This window comes from Eriocheir sinensis, chromosome 6 (assembly GCF_024679095.1).
Source record: "Eriocheir sinensis breed Jianghai 21 chromosome 6, ASM2467909v1, whole genome shotgun sequence".
Classification (NCBI taxonomy): domain Eukaryota; kingdom Metazoa; phylum Arthropoda; class Malacostraca; order Decapoda; family Varunidae; genus Eriocheir; species Eriocheir sinensis.
In genome coordinates, this window is record NC_066514.1 from 1344399 (window position 1) to 1362306 (window position 17908).

General features: G+C 45.8%; 3 protein-coding genes across 9 annotated transcripts in view; 1 reads left to right on the plus strand and 2 right to left on the minus strand.

Moving 5' to 3' along the window:
- Positions 1 to 1739: 1739 nt before the first annotated feature.
- Positions 1740 to 17908, minus strand: part of LOC126987245 (alpha-N-acetylglucosaminidase-like) — a 76370-nt gene continuing 60201 nt past the window's right edge. For all 6 annotated transcript variants that reach the window (XR_007740526.1, XR_007740514.1, XR_007740471.1 and 3 more), the window contains one exon: positions 1740 to 3371. The gene's annotated coding sequence lies outside the window, so the exon portion shown is untranslated. The remainder of the gene's footprint in view (positions 3372 to 17908) is intronic.
- Positions 3243 to 17908, plus strand: part of LOC126987269 (uncharacterized) — a 29279-nt gene continuing 14613 nt past the window's right edge. For both annotated transcript variants that reach the window (XM_050844132.1, XM_050844136.1), the window contains exon 1: positions 3243 to 3381. The gene's annotated coding sequence lies outside the window, so the exon portion shown is untranslated. The remainder of the gene's footprint in view (positions 3382 to 17908) is intronic.
- On the minus strand, positions 8487 to 9556 carry LOC126987486 (uncharacterized). The gene has a single exon (XM_050844455.1). It carries the CDS (start codon positions 9442 to 9444, stop codon positions 8662 to 8664), a length of 783 nt encoding a protein of 260 aa, XP_050700412.1. The 5' UTR covers positions 9445 to 9556; the 3' UTR covers positions 8487 to 8661.

Genomic DNA, 17908 nt, shown 5'->3' on the forward strand with positions numbered 1-17908 from the left:
GGACCAAGCCGAAAGTTGTCCACGTCAACCGCCTATGGAGGTACCACGGTCCGGGAAACTACACCTGGAACAACTACAGACACCCAGCAGCCGACGAAAACGCAAGGGACGTCCAGGACCGAGAGGAGGTCGACGACGACATAAGCCTTCTGGACCTTTCAGCCGAGGGAGATAACCTCCCGGCTTCGGCAGATGTTCCAGGGACACCCCAAGAAGCGGACGACGACGAGGCGCTCCAGGAGACAGACGTGCAGGAGGCACCGAGCAGAAGACAGAGACAACGCAGGCGTCCACAGCGATACGACGATTATTATGTTTTTGATTAATTCTCTTACGTTTGTATATAGTTAAGTGTGTGATCGGGACGATCACAATTAAAGGGGATAGTGTTGTGCTGGAAGCTTCCCCGGCGACCATAGGCCTCTAGAAGGCTCCCGGAGAAACGAGCAAGGGGGCGGGGAGCAAGGCGAGCCGGCCGCGCCCGCCAGGCGCCAGGCAGGAAGTGTTGCCAACTCGCACATATTTTTGCTACATGTTCTTGTATGATCTGAAATATACTGTAACATTCTAGACTGTACTGTTCTGGATATATATAGGAGAAGAGGGCGAGAGAGAGTCAGTCCCAGTCATAGTAAGCTAGTGGTAAGTGAAGAGTCAGAGTGAAGTGTACTACTAAGGAAGAATATTAAACTACCGAAGCTGTGCAAAGTGTTTACATATCTCCCTCCCACGGAGTCTCCTGACGGCGACACGGAACCCAAGTAACACGTCCGGCAAAACAGTATTGTACAGTGCATTTCGTAGGTGATGTGTTAACGTGACACATGAGGGATTAGGTGTACTGATACAAGATAAGAGTCGTTGTTTATCACATGCCAGCACTATCAGCGCATAATGATAGCCCTGTATACGTAGCCACCAGTGTGAACCATGGTACCGTATATCTGTCTCCCATGATAAATTACCAACGTCACACTGTATGACCAACGTCTATTTCTATAAACACTAAAATAAGCTATATATAATTATATAGTAGGAAGGGGATATCGGTACTGGTAGTTGTATGGCATCTCTGGACATCAGGGCTACCAACATGTGGCAAGTCGGACATCAACATTTCACTGATCGATGTTCGTACTGTTGTCCAAAAGGTTTCACGCACATTATGCACTGATACTTTTGAAATCCAGTGTACATACAGATGCCTTTTTTGATATTGAAGGTCATTCATTTTGCGAAATGAAACCCTGTTTTTTCTCAGAAATATGCTGAAAAAAATCATGAAGAAGCTGAGATCTTGTTCTGTGTGGTGGGGTCAAGTACCGGTAAAGGCCTGTATATGTTACAGGGAAAGTGTGAAATCAGTCATTTCATGAAATCCCTAGTGAATTTGTGAAATGGATTTTTCATTTTGCTATGTTATGGAACCTAACGTAACCTATCCTACCCTAAACTAACCTAAACTAACCTAACCTACCTACTCTACTCTAAACTAACCTAACCTACCTACTCTACTCTAAACTAACCTAACCTACCTTAACCTACCCAAACTAACCTAACCTTACTTATCATAACATAACCTTATTAAAATAACATAACATTGAATAATTTTGTAAGTAAGGTTATGTTATAGTTAGTGTTATTTTAGGGTAAGCTAAATTAGTTTAGGGTAGGATAGGTTACGTTAGGTTCCATAACTTAGCAAAATGAAAAATCCATTTCACAAATTCACTAGGGATTTCATGAAATGACTGCTTTCACACTTTCCCTGTAACATATACACAACCAGTGATGGTGAGTAAGAGAAACTTTGTCTACTTACTCTCTATATCATATTGCAGTATGTAGCCTGCGAAATGCAAGTCTCTAGGTTCAACACGTCAAATTTACCGACAAACCAACTTTCATCGGTTGCTTTCTTGAAATGTTTTTTTTTTTTCTCATCCTATAAACTTCGTATTACACTACTTTTTTCTATTCCAGTTTTGTAAAACTATGCAAAAGGAAGTATTCCTACTCTAGTACATTTTGTTTGATGTTGATTTTGAATTTTGATGAATATTTTTATGCTGATTTTTTATTCATCGATCGATAAAAAATATTTTTTGCTATTTTATACAAATAATAAAAGGGTAAACTTTATTCTCTTATCCTTTCTGATCAAAATGCTTTTTGAATTAAATAAATTTTTCATAAAATAAAGGAGGAGAATTAAGCAACAAGAGCATACACATTTTAACATGGGATTAGCCCATATAACAACCCGCCCCCCTTAACAAATGCATACGCTAAAGGACTGGTTTTGTGACTGACCGAAAAATACGCTCACTACAAATTTAATTAAGATACTGAGTCTTATCTGCTTGACCATTCAGATAGCTAAATATGGAACAATAGGCGTTCCGTATCGGTTCAAAACGGATCGCAGCATCTCACTCTACAACACGGAAGGAATCCGCATTTTAAGGAACGAGTGCCATCCCTAGTTCACAATATAATTTTGGTATGGGAGGCTGCCATGTCGGGAACTGAAATAGGTCACATGATCCCTGGATGTTCCCTGCACCAGAAGAATAAATATTTACCCCCAGTCTCCCTGTTATATCAGGAAAACCTGGGTTTGTTAAACATCCCGCGCCTGATGATTGATCGATTGATAGTTTATTGTTGCAGGTAAACAACAATTAAGGGAGAAGGGAGGAACATGCCATCCCAACCCCCAGGCAGGACATTATACAACTATTAGTACATGTGTGGGCAGCACCATGAAACTAAAATGATACAATGGTAGGAAGGAAAGCACAACAAGGGAAACAACTTTTGCTTACGCCTGGGTGTGGTGGTGTGGGTTGCTGCCACCCTTCAGTTTACAAAGAAAATTATTCATCACCACACGAAATAGACGTGCATAACACAAATGTATTTTAAGTATTATTATATTAAAGTTAACTATTTATTATTTTGTATCCAAGTACTTCCATTTCATATTTACAATATATCTAACTCTGTCCTGCCTGGGGGTTGGGATGGCATGTTCCTCCCTTCTCCCTTGTTGTTTACCTGCAACAATAAACTATCAATCAATCAATCATTCGACACACATGCATGGGCACCACCATCGCCGTTTCTGCACAAAAAGATACACGTGGCAACTCTGCCCAGCGTGGCCAGATATTAATGGCACCGAGTGAGTGCACGGGGCAGGCAGGCAGGCACACTCAAGCACTCATCCACCCTCTGAGGCGGGAGCAACGCTTCGTATATACAGTAGGCGGGGCGGGACGGGACGGGGCACTTTTATAGCTGGGTCTGACGTGCCTTTCTGGATGTACGATTGAAAGGGGAGAACCGCACCGGGAGACTTGGCAACGCTGGAATAAGGTAAGCAAGATTATGGGGAGGGAAAAGTGATGATTGTGATAGTATTAAATGGTACTAGTAGTGATAGTAGATAGTAATAGCGGTAGTAGTAATAGTATTAAGCCGTGGTGGTGCTGGTAGTGATAGTAGACAGTAATAGCGGTAGTAGTTGTAGTGGAAGTTATAGGTGGTAGCCATGTGAGGTGCGGGTTTTATTTATCTTTTATTGCTTATTTGACTTTTAATATCATACAACTGTGATTCGTAACTATCAAAGGGAATAACTAACCCCATCGTTCCGGACCCCCCCCCCCCAGGGGCGTCATTTCAGATTTTTCTTGGGGGGGGCAGAGACAGTTTGGTGAGCAAAGAGCTTCATCAGCTTTCTCTCTCTCTCTCTCTCTCTCTCTCTCTCTCTCTCTCTCTCTCTCTCTCTCTCTCTATATATATATATATATATATATATATATATATATATATATATATATATATATATATTTTTTGGCTTTTTTTAAACCACATAAGCAAGGTTTTTCAGCATAAATCACGCACACTCATCTAGCTTACACCCTCACTGTAGATCCACACACACAGCACACAGTGACACAGGGGCGAGATAGAGATGGGGAAAGCACTAGGCTTGGCACTCTCACAGGCCCCCACCGCGACGTCACCAGTTCTGAGGCCCACCTCCTAAACAGGCTACAGCACGTCTGTCTTTGCTGCTCCCGGAACCCTAATACTGCCGCTCAGTGTTGACTGTTCACACACACACACACACACACACACACACACACACACACAACAACAACAACAACAACAACAAAATAATAATAATAATAATAATTAAAAATATATATATATATATATATATATATATATATATTGTTACGCCACCCCCCCTACCACACACCATACACGGGCAGGCAGGTGGCGTGATCCCCACCAGAACAGCCACACGGGCACCAGTCACTCACAGCGGCCCACACAGAACACCGAGGGGAGCAGGAACGGGGCAGGGCACAAAGGATACACGTTCAACACTAAGTTCTAGTTTAATGACAGGTTCCTCACACAGTACAGCAACTTTCAAGGGCACAGAACAGTTAGTTAATCAGGCACAGTACAGGGGCACGGCAGACACGCACACCGGATGCACACAGCTCGCGAGCGGAGCAGCTCAACACTCTCTCAAGCCCAGACACGCGTCTTCTCAACTCCCCTCAGCGCCTCTCGCTCGCCACCCTCCACCCTGCCGACTCAGCACTTCCTGCCCGGCGGCCGGAGGGAGGCCCCAGGCTCCCCTCTGTCTCTCTTGTCCCAACAAGTAGAGTTGCACCATGCTGAGGCAGCTGAGCTAACATTGCATCATGCTACAATTTCATCACATTACACATACAATCATTCACATACAGCACATTCGTAACACTATCTCCCCCTTCAGAAGGCAGTCGACCCGGCTGCCCCAACATTCAACAAACAAAACATGAAATTAATCAAACTAATCAGTCCCCTGGGACATCACTAAAGTCTCTTAACCATCCCGGCCGACGCCTCTCTCGCCGAGGGCGCCGCTGGGATGCGGGCGGCGGCAGGCAGGCGGTGGCACCCAGAGCCGCGTCGTCGGCTCCAAGTACTTGCTCAGGGTCGTCACTGACATCTGCCGCTTCGCCCGCACCGCCCATGTTCTCGTTCGCCCCGTGGTCAACCTCTGACACGTCCTCGTCGCTGCTGCTGGGGCCTACGTCCTCTCCTTCCTCACCATGGCCCCAGGAGTAGCGCCCTGGACCGTGGTAACGCCACAGCCGGTCCACGTGGACAACAGACGGGCGCTTTCGTCCCCGTCGAATCCGGTAGGTGACGTCAGAGAGGGCTGCCACCACCGTGTACGGCCCCTCCCAGGGGCTCTGTAGCTTCGGCGAGAGCCCTCGTTTACGGCGGGGGTTATGCAGCCACACTCTGTCACCCACGGAGTACCTCACGTCCCTCATGCGCCGGTCGTATGTCTCCTTCATGGCCTGGCCTGCCACCTTGAGCTTGCCCCGTACGCGTCGGTGCACCTCAGCCAGGGTTTCCTGCAGTGCCGCTGCGAAGCCAGAGGTGACGGTGGGCAGGCTCACGTCGGGGGGCCGCCCCGTGGCCAAATCCACCGGTAGCCTAAGCTCCCGGCCGAACATGAGGCGGGCGGGCGTGTAGTCCGTTGCCTCATGCACAGCGGACCGGTACGCCATCAACATAGCGGGCAGCTTGACGTCCCAGTCTTCTTGGCCTTCCCCGCAATACTTGGCCAGCTGTTGCGCAAGGGTCCGATTGAAGCGCTCCACCATGCCGTCAGACTGCGGATGGAGGGGCGTCGTCCGGGTCTTGCGCACCCCCAACAGCTCGCAACACTCCCGGAACACTCGGGACTCAAACTCACGGCCTTGGTCAGAGTGCAGTTCCGCGGGTACACCAAACCGGGTAAAGAATTCATTCACCAGCACGCCCGCCACGGTCTCGGCCTCGTGGTTAGGGAGTGCATACGCCTCGGGCCACTTGGTGAAATAGTCCATCACCACACAGATGTACCGGTTACCCCGTGGCGTGAGAGGCAGCGGGCCGGCAATGTCCACGGCCACCCGCTCCATGGGCGCCCCAACGCAGTACACCTGTAACGGAGCTCGGTTTCTCTTGGCGGGGCCCTTCTTTGCACTGCACGTCACGCTCTACAGCACTCGGACACGTCACTTCGCATTCCCACCCAGTAGAAGCGTTGACGGAGACGGCACAGGGTCTTTTTCTCGCCCAAGTGGCCACTGGTAAGTCCGGCATGTAACTCCCTCAGCACCTCAGCGCGCAAGGCTCGGGGCACTAATACAACCCACGCGTCACCACCCACGCCGCTCAACGCCTCCCAGCGCTTTACTAACACACCTCTCTCGTCTACTCGCAAAGTTTCCCACTGATCTACTAGGCACTTGGTGGCGGGGCTCTCCACCGCCACTGCCTCCCAGCCGGGGCGCTCCCCGCCAGCCTCGAGCCACTGGATGATGGGAGCGAGATCAGCGTCCTCACGCTGCGCCTTACGCCACTTGTCATCCCCCTCAGCGACGCCCGCTAGCACCTGCAGGCGGAGGCACAGAGGGTCAGAGTCCTTCTGGGCACAGTGTGAGCAGCCAGCCTCACACGGGCGTCGACTCAGACTGTCAGCGTTGCTGTGGACACGACCCGGGCGGTGGACGATGCGATAGTTATACTGCTCGAGACGCCCCAACCACCTCGCCAGCTGACCCTCCGGCGCCTTCAGCGTCTTCAACCACTGCAGGGCAGCGTGGTCGGTCCGGACGGTGAACTCAGCGCCGTATAGGTACGGGTGGAAGTGCTCGAGACTCTTCACCACCGCCAGCAGCTCCTTCCTCGTCACGCAGTAGTTGCGCTCAGGTCTACTGAACTTGGCGCTGTAGTAGGCCACGACGTGCTCCCTTCCGTCCTTCACCTGTGACAGGACCGCCCCGACGCCCTCGGCACTGGCGTCGGTGTCCAACAGGTAGGGAAGCTTCGGGTCCGGGTAAGGCAGGACCGGTGCCTCCACCAGTGCCTTCTTCAGGCCGTCGAACGCGGCCTGGCACTCCTCGTCCCACAGGAAGCACGCCCCTTTCCTGGTGAGCCGGTGGAGAGGGGCTGCCACGCTGGCGAAGTCCTGCACGAAGCGGCGGTAGTACGTGCACAGGCCCAGGTAACTCCTAACTTCCGCCACATTGGTGGGAACGGGCCACTTCTCCACCACTGCCACCTTCTGCGGGTCGGTGCACACGCCGTCCCGACTGACGACATGCCCCAGGAACGGCACCTCGTGCTGGAAGAGCGAACACTTTTTGGGGCTGAGCTTGAGGTTGGCCTTCCTCAGCCGCTGTAGTACCTCCTCCAGCCGCTCCAGCTCCTCCTCGAAGGTGCTCCCGAAGACGATGACGTCATCGATGTAGACGAGCGCTGTCTTCCACTGCAGGCCCTCCAACACCCTCTCCATCAGGCGCTCGAAACAGCCAGGGGCGTTGCAGAGACCAAAGGGCATGACGTTGAACTGCCACAAACCCTGCCCGAAAGAGAAAGCGGTCTTCGGCTTATCCTCCTCTGCCATCTCCACCTGGTGGTAACCCGACTTCAGGTCGAGTGTGGAGAACCACCTGGCCCCCACCAGTGCGTCGAGCGTGTCGTCGATCCTAGGCAGGGGGTAAGAGTCCTTGACAGTCACATCATTCAGCGCCCGGTAGTCCACACAGAAGCGCTGCGTGCCGTCCTTCTTCTTAACCAGGACTACCGCTGAGGACCAAGGACTGTCTGACCGCTCAATCACCCCCTGCGCCGCCAGCTCGTTGACAGTGCGCTGCATTTCCTCCCGCCTGGCTGGTGCAATACGTCGGGGCGGGCTCTTGATGGGCACACTATTTCCCGTGTTGATGCTATGCTTCACCAACCCCGTGCGGCCCAGATCCAAGTCACCCCTGCTGAACACGTCCGCGTACTGGGCCAGGGTGTGGCACATCTTCTCCGTCTGCGCCTCCGTCAGGTTAGCGGCGCTCCGGTGCGCCAAATCCTCCAGGAAGTCGGGCAGCGGCCCCACAGCGGCCGACTCCTTGCTGCCCGACGTCTCCTCTGGGCGCTCCACCTCCTCACAGGTGCCCAGCTTGGCACCAGCGGGTACCTTCCGGGCCTCGTCGGAGAAGTTAGCTACCAGCACCGTAACTAACTCCTCCCCCGCCCCAACGAGGCTCCGTCCGACTGCCACGCCGTCAGCCAGCCGCAGGTTTTCCGTGGGCTCCACCATGCCTTCCGCTCCACGCATCGCTCTGGACAGACGACACCGGACCCTGGCCTCCGTCCTAGGGGCAAGGTGCAGACGCTCAGCCGCGACTACCTCTGCACAGCCAACCTCCGGAAGCAAAGGCACGTCTTGACCGCGTACCCTCACCAGCTTCCGTCCGAGGTCGACACAAGCCTTGCTCTGCGTCAGGTAGTCGAGGCCCAGCAAACACGGCTCGTCTAGATCGGCGACGTACACCGGCAGCCGCTCCACAGCGCTGCCTACGCCGATACGAACCTCCACTGAGCTCCACTTGAGCAGCTCAAGTGCAGCTCAACTGTTGAGCTGCACACAGTGCCCCGTGACGCCGCACAGCCTCTGTGGCGCGTCTGGGAGTCGCGTGGCGGCCAGCATATCAGGCCGCACCAAGGTCTTCTCAGCCCCGGTGTCCACTGTCAGGCGGCATGGCTTCCCGTCCACTGAGCCCTCCACCTGCATCGCACTGGTTATCCGGCGGCAGCTTACGCAAGTCGGGGCCCGGGGACTGACGGCTGGGATTCGGCCCCCTTCTCCAGCCTGTCCGGGTTTCCCGCCTGCACTACCTCCTTTGGCTTGGGGCAGGCGCCCGAACGGTGGCCAGACTTGCCACAGTCCTTGCAGCAAGGCTGAAAGGCGTCAGAACTCAGTCGGTCAAGGGAACGCGTCCTTCGCTCCCTCGGACAACGACTGCGCATGTGCCCCTTCTTGCCACAGCCCCAACACGAGCCGAGAAAACCGTCCGGGCTCGCCTTCCTCGACGCCGCCTTCTTCTCCACCTTCGCCTTCCGGCCCCGGAGGTCACGGCGGGGCTGGGCGGCCGCCCCTAGGCCGCTGGTCGTCTTCAGGAAGGCCTCGAATTCCAAGGCCCTCGCCAGCGCCACCTGCAGGTCCCCAGGGTGCGCCTGCTTAACGTAAATCTGCAGCTGCTGGTCGTGCAGAGCGTCAACAAAGAAATCGCGGGCCAGCACCACGATCATCTCTTCCGGGGCAGCAGGATACGACCTTCTGACCAGCGCTTCCACGTCCTGCGCCAGCTGCGACGGTGTCTCGCCGCGCTCCCGAGTCCGCTTCTTCAGGCGAGCTCGGTACACCTCGGCCTGAAGGTGGTGCCCGAAACGTCGCCGCAGGGCCTCCGCCATGCTCCCGTAAGAGGCACGTTGGGCCGGCGGCAGGTGCCCCAACACTTCCACAGCTGGGCCCCGAAGCGCTGTTGCCAACTGCAGCGCCTTCTCAGCTTCGTCCCAGCCCTGGGCAGCGGCTAGCATCTCAAACTGGGCAACATAGGCCTCCCAGGCCACCTTCCCGTCATACTCCGCCGGCTTGCGCCTCCCCGAACGGCGGGAAGCCGAGGGGCTGGATGGGGGGGGAAAGCGGAGCACGCGGCTGTTAGCCGGCCGGTGTGGCGAGATATTTTGACCGATCTGAAAAAGTGACCGATCCAACATATCGTACCGCACCCCGGCAGAACGACAAGTGAGTCCGCGGCGAGAGGATCTCTCCCCCCCATACATTATCCAATGGGGACATGCTCCGACACTCGTTACTTTCCTAAAAACTTATATCGCCTAGTATATCATTCAGTATATCTATTTTGAGGAACTATATGTCACTTGCAGTCGAAAATCACCAACAACTATGCATGGGGCGTCCTTCGGAGTGAAAGAAGTCATTTATAAAGTAGTCGTCGACCGTGACGGACGTCCGTCCCTGCCCTGCTGTGAGCGGCGGGTTATAACCGATCGAGCTCACCGATACATTTACCGCAGAGCAGCAGCGTAACAGCCTTCGTTAAGGAATAATTCCAAGGCATGTGTTATATACATGTGACTTCTTAACTTTGGGTGATTTATATATATATATATATATATATATATATATATATATATATATATATATATATATATATATATATATATATATATATATATATATATATAGACATGAGAGAGAGAGAGAGCGAGAGAGAGAGAGTTAGATAGATAGAGAGAGAGTTAGATAGATAGATAGATAGATAGATGTAAATAGGTATATGTAGATAGACAGATATAGATAGATATAGATGTAGATAGATAGATAGATAGATAGATATAGATGGATAGATAGACGTAGATGGATAGATATAGATAGATAGATATAGATGTATAGATAGATAGATGTAGATAGATAGATATAGATAGATAGATGGATAGACTGAAGTATTGAAATCTACACTCTTTATAGAAAGGTTACGAGGAGACCTGATCGAAGTTTATAAATAAATGAAGGGCTTTAATAATTAAAGGGGATGTCAATAGGGTTTTGGGTGTTAAAGAACCAGGAAGGATGTACGTAGCAATGGATTTAAGTTTGATATATTAAGATTCAACAAAGACATTGGCAAGAATTGGTTTACCAATATAGGGTGGTGGATTAATGGAATAGACTTGGCAGTCATGTTAATTAATTCTTATGTGGGTGCCAATACCATACATACATATTCAAGAAGGGACTGGATAAAGTCATGGATAGTGCCGAGGTAATTAAGGTGGGGTTAGGATTACAGGACCTGCCTTAACTGTGTAGGCCAGCTGGCCTCTTGCAGACTCTTTACGTTCTAAGGTTCTTATGAGAGAGAGAGAGAGAGAATAATCTGTTTAGGTTCTTGCTTTGAGTTGAACCATGTTTTAGCATGACACGTACATACTGACTTGCTTAAATATGTATGAACTTTTCATTAATTATAGCATATACCTCATCTATAATTAAGTAACCTTAATCAGAGATAGCTGAACTGGAGCATACCAGCAGTAACCACTATATAATAGTATATATATTTGTCGACCAACCAAACCTGGAAAACTCTCTCTCTCTCTCTCTCTCTCTCTCTCTCTCTCTCTGTGTGTGTGTGTATATATATATATATATATATATATATATATATATATATATATATATATATATATATATATATATATATATATATATTAGGGCATCGCATGTTAATAGCAGGCATCTATATGTGGAATACTTGGATCCAGTGTGGGGAGGTAAAAATGATGTGGGTGGATACCATTTAAAAAATTGAATTTAAAACTAACTTTGAAGGTCATCAAGGTCACTGTGGTTCAAAATTCGTTTTTTGACTTTTTTTTATGATAGGACCCATATTCTGTAACTGAAGCAGCTTATAAAATGACATTGTTTTATCTATTGCAAGTGAATTAAAGGTTTAGTGTTTTAAAGTGTTGAAATCCACAGTTAAACAAAAAATGTACATATTTTTACTGAATGAAGAAGTTGGGGAAGATGTATCAGAGAAGCAGCTAAGGCTCCCATTTTGGGGGGAAATTACACTAGATTGGGAAATTTCACCAATAATTGATGAAATTTCCCCCAAAAATTATTTTAGTAACAAATCTAGGGAAAGTGGTACTTTGGGGAAATCTTGGATCCGTATTAGAAAAAAATCGAAATATTTTATGATCTATACACACCATATTATTCCTGTAGGCCTACCCTTTGACTGCTTTGGATTCCCCTCGTCTTAATATAGTTGATAATATATGATTTGGAGTACAGCAGTCAGTGCCTTTCAAGTTAGGCCAATCATTCCTCAATGAAATTATCCAGGATTACACATATAAAATGTGTCATACTGTCATTACAAGTCAATAAATTAAGGGTTGATGTACCTACCTGTAGGCTATACCCATTATGTGATGATGATGATAGTCAGTGGAAATAAGGCCTGTATTTTACTTATTTTTCTTACCAAAGCATATATATAGTTAATCTATGTATTACACCCATTCAGTAATGGATGAAGATGATAGTAGAAATAAGGCCAGGATTTTATTTATTTTTTCTTACCAAAGCATATAGTTAATCTGTGTTACACCCATTCTGTCTTGGATGCAGATGATAGTCAGTGGAAATAAGGCCGGTATATTTTATTTTTTCTTACCAAAGTATAGTTAATCTATGTATTACACCCATTCAGTAATGGATGAAGATGATAGTGGAAATAAGGCCAGGATTTTTTTTCTTACCAAAGCATATAGTTAATCTATGTGTTACACCCATTCTGTCATGGATGCAGATGAGTCATTGGAAATAAGGCCAGGGTTTTAGTTTTTTCTTGCCAAAGAATAATGCCAAATTATCAAACACTACCTATATAATTTCATGCCTAGGTAATGTTTAATTACAATGTTTTTATATATTTCTCACTTTTTTAAAATTTAGGCATAATCTGTAAGCTGTTGCTATATATCATAGTACTGTCCTTTCTCTATAGTGTCCAAATAGGCATAATATTTGCTATATTTTCAAAGTATTCTGGTTAATCTGGTATATAGTTTTGCTAAAAGATATGTCACTGATATGTTGAAATAGAAATTTATATTTTTGTGCAAACATATTTATTTCATTGTTTCTAGGTAGTTACATTATAAAAATATAAACACTTTATTCATTTTAGGATACATAGTAGCAGGAATAACAAGTAAAAAGAGCTGGCACACTTAAAGCAGCGTTGTATAATTCTGGGGAAATTGTGAGAAGTGTCCCTCATGTTTCATTAGCAACCAAAGACATTGCACCATTTGATGTGGTCACTGGTCTCCTCACTGCTGAGGATCGAGGCAAACAATATATCATAGCTAATGCTAAACAACGACTTATTGATGGATATGTAGCTACAGTTCCATGTTGCTCTCAGAAGGCACCACTCATTTTTTATTTTTTTTGCAGATATGTAAAAAGTAGCCATTTCCACACAGCAGTGTGTGCAGAAATTTATCAATTGCTGACAAAAAACTGTTGCAGCGATTACTGAATGTTGTCACTGCAGGTCGATCAGTGGAAATGGAATCTATATTCTCAAGCATGAGCTATCCCCTGTCCTTGGCCAAGCCTGGAGGTTAGATGAACTTATCACCAAAGGCAGACCTTGTCAGTATCCTTTGATGTCTGGAATAAGTGTACCCACAGAGGTTTCAGTTGTTGACATGAAGACCTGTGTGCTGATTGATGAACATGCACTTATCCAGACACTAGGAAAGCCTCATGGGTGCCAAACATTTGGTGACTATGCCGAGGTCTTTATACACAATGTGACACCAAATTGGAGAACACATAACGAGAGTTGATGTAGTGTTTGACCGCTGTATTGGAGAGGAATCAATCAAAACTGCTACTCGATCAAAGCGAGTGGGTAAGAGGAAACTTGATTCGCCAGACCACTGATGGCCCAGATGTTCCACTTCTTCAGGTCTGGAGTAGTTTCATTGTCTTGGAAGAGAACAAGGCAGATCTTGCCAGGTTCCTGTCTGAGGCAATCATGCAGCTAGCTTTGAACCCCAGAAGTTGTAAATGGTTCATATGAACTTGTATAGTTTATTCAGTCCATAAAGGCATAACATATTTGTATTAATTGTAATTACTGAAAAGGAAAGAGTACCGTGCTTGTGACTATCGTATGTGACAAAACTTTTTTTTTATATGTATATATTTAACTGTTTAAGTAGAATAATTGAATGGCTTGTGTATTGCACTTCAAACAACATATAATCCTAAAGCCTAGAATTACCAAGCATGCTTTGATTTTATTGGATAAAAAACTCTGTTCATGCTGTTTGACCTTGAAAGTCAAATTTCAGGGTGGCATCCACCCACACCTTTTTCTTCACTCTATAACTGATTGATCTGGCAAGGATGCCTGCTATCAACACTATATTAGACAACTTACCCATTGTATTTAGAATTGTGGTGGTTCTTGTTTTGCTGAAATGTTTGAGTAAGATATGCTGGAGTTGAATAAGTAATTGACCTCCACATTCAAACTACTCAAGAGTAAGAAAATCAAGGTCCAGAAACCATGAAGATAAATTCTGTTTATTCAAAGAACTACCTAAAATGTGCACTTACCAAATTCATTAGCAAGTAGAGGAGTTAGGGTGGGGAGGGAAGTTGTAAAATGATGATTGCAGACTTTTTCCAACGACAAGGGGTACAAATTGGATATGCTAGCATGTGGAAGACAGTTTCCGAAATCTAAATAATGAATTCACTGGAAACATTATTCTTTATTGAAGCATAATAGAGCATGTAGTCCGGTGACACGTAGTATCAGCTTCTTGCATGGCGAGCATACACTAAATACAAAAAGTTCCTTTGCTACCTAAAAGCATTTACCTTGGTGAGACTTAAAATTTCACAATGAAATACTTTGACAATCGAGATTAGTAAACCATGCACTGTTTTCGCCCATTAAACAAGCAGATTCCCTTAATACAATACAAAAACTCATTATGTAAAGACTCTTAAGAATTATATTCCTCATATCCACAGGATTCTATTATTGCTACAGTTCAGAATTCTACAAGATCAAAGGAGAAACAATTATGTTTTTGATCCTGACAAAAGGAATGTTTTATTCAGCCATATTATAATAATTCATTGACTATTTCAGCAATACTCATTTATAAACTGTTCATGAAAGTTGTTCTGGTAAGAGTATATAACTGCAAGTATGCACACAAACATTGTCCTCAGAACTTTAGCTTTTATGTTCAATGATATAGGTGTTCTAGACAAGACAGCCGAAGAGCACACAGACTGCATTTTTTTTCAAACTGATGTTCCACATACAAGTTGACAGTACTGAAAAAGGGAAGACAGGAATTGCAGGCCTCTAGGTTAAAAGCTGCAGAACGCTTAACCTCTGACCTTACTATCATTTCCGATTGGGGCAAAAGAAACTTAGTTTCCTTCAATGACTCAGAAACTCAATTTCTTCACCTATCAACTTGACACAACCTTCCAAATAACTATCCCCTACTCTTCAACAACACTCAACTGTCCCCTTCTTCCACAATTCATATTCTTGGCCTTTACCAATTTCAAAATCTGAATTGGAAGCTTCATAGCTCCTTTCTTACTAAATCAGCATCCTTGAGGTTAGGTGTTCTGTACTGTCTTGGCCAGATCTTTTTTCCCTCACAGTTGCTATCTATTTATGAGGGCCTTGTCTGTCCCCATATGGAATATGCATCTCACATGTTTTTGTGATCCACTCATGTCTCTTCTGGACAGAGTGGAGTCAAAGGCTCTTTGTCTCTCTTCTGAGTTTACTAACTGCATGCCTCCCCTCCTCCTGCTGCACCCGACTTTCTACTGTAGCTCACTTTTTTTATCTATATCCCTTATGCAAGAGTTAACCAGTATCCCCAATCTTTCATTCCCTCTACTGGTAAACTCTGGAACAGCCTTCCTTTATCTGTATTTCCTCCTGCCTATGACTTGAATTCTTTCAAGAGGAGAGTATCACCATCCTCTTGACACTCTCTTTGCAGGGGCAGCGAATAGCGGTCTTTTTTGTTTGAGTTTATTTTTACCCTGGAGCTGCTTCCTTTGCTGTAAAAACAAAAAAAGTATTGAAGAAAGGGGTGAAGAGGAAAGGATTAAAAATATTTCACTTCCCTTGAACATGCCATAGGCCCCATCTATACATTATAACAAAGATGAAAAATAATCATCGGAATTGCCTAGGAAATCATTCTCAAATCATGAACATGAAAAAGATAACTGAACACCAGCTCTGGGTCCCCCTCCTCTAAGGAGTATTAGCTGCTCATGGTGAGGGTGTCATGGATGCTAAGCCACTCATTGTCGCCCAGTATGTGTCAGTGGTCTAGTGCAAAAAAACTGCAATGGAGGTTAGTCAACACATATGACAGGTCCTTCACAGGACTGCTTCCCAGCAACAGAAGTAAAGTGTTGGTATTTGAGAGAAATAAGAATGAAGTGGTTAATTTTAATTGTTCATACAGGGTGAAAGTTGAATGTCCAAAAGAATGTAACATTAAACTGAATGGAGAAAAGATGGAGGAGGTGAATGAATTTAAGTATCTTGGTTCGAACCTGTGCAAACATGGAAGCATGGAAGGTGAGACCAGAGAAAGATCTGTACAGGGAGAAGAGGATTGGGTCTCTGGAGAGTATGATAAAAATAAGGACAGTTGACATGAGTTAAAAAGGGATTATATGATGGAATAATTGTGCCGACGATCACTTATGCAAGTAAGATGTGGACAGGGAATGAAAACCAATGTGCAGGATACAGGCAGTAGAAATGAGCTTCCAAAGAAGAGCTTGTGGGGAAGGAGAATAGATGAATAATGATAATAATAATACTAATCAAAGTGTATATAACACATATGGTATGTTTAGTAAAGACGAAGATATGAAATGTGGAAAGATTGAGAGGGTTAAATGCGGTATCCTGAGATGGTTTGGCCAAAAGGAAAGGATGCTGGAGAGTGAAAAGATGAAGAGGATGTATATGAGTAAGATTGTTGCGATGACTGAAAGAGGACGACCCCAGTGAAATGGGAGGACAGAATGCTGAAGTATGTGAGGGAAAGGAGCAAGAAGAGTGTAAGAGGATTAGAGGATGCAAGGAGGGAATGTAAGGACAGGAATAAATGGAGACTCTTCTGCCGTGGCCATCCCCTGGGGCAATGGTTTTCAGCCTGTATTAAAAAGAAAAATCAATCAATCAATAAATCAATAAATAAAATAAGAAGAAAATAATGAAACAAAATAAACAAACAAAAGATATATCCTGTGTATATAATGGAGAGAGAGAGAGAGAGAGAGAGATATATATATATATATATATATATATATATATATATATATATATATATATATATATATATATATATATATATATATATATATATATATATATATATATATATACTTCCTCGCCACTTCACTTGGATTTCCATGGACAGGGGAACCTCTCGTTGCAGGGAGGGAGCCAGGCGAGCTTCACACTGCTGCTGTCCCTCCAGGCTATTCAGCTCAGCAGGCAACCTTGGGAAGGGTAGTGTGTTAGGCTGTTTATCTTAGTGTATCATGGCTCAGCTTATAAAGTTTTGCAGGTGCAGTATTACCCCTTTGTGTATTATATAACAGTAATGTCACCACAATCTAAAGCGGACAGTATTGTCAGTCTTCTAACACAAAAAAAATCTAGCACATATACAGAGGAATTTTAACGGCATACTTTCTTTTCTGAGAAGTTGGGCGTGAGCAATACCTGGGTATCAAGTATGTCAAACTTTAAACCATATCACTCACTGGTTTGCTTCCCTTAGTTACATTCAAGCTCAGAAACTTAGCACAACAAATTACTGAGTCAGAAAAAAAAATCCAATAGTGTTCAATAAGTGACTCTTGACTGTGAGGTGTCAGCTGATGGCTGCACAGGTCTCTGAATGCTGGAGGGCAGCAGTCCATCTGTGTGGTCCAATAATTGTCTGAAAGATGGTTCATTGAAAATTCTAAATTCGAAATAAAGTCTTCCTCTCCTACCCTGAACCCTTCTGGCAAGAGTAAGATATGACTAACTTCGATCATATATTGATTGCCTGGGAAAAAAAATAATCACCTTTGAGGCATTATTGTAATTACACATCAATACAAACTATACACAGGTTAGTCAAACACAAAACTACAATAATTACATGGTATCATTACATGTTCAAGATTTTCGCCATGGGAAGCATCGGAAGCTCATGGTGAGATCTTTTGAGGAGCTTGCTGCTGTATTACATCATCACAGCAGTGGCACTACAGCCACTATGCCCTCCAGTGGGACTGGTGTGCTGTGATGATGATCTAATACAGCAGCAAGCTCCTCAAAAGACCTCACCACGAGCTTCCGATGCTTCCCATCAT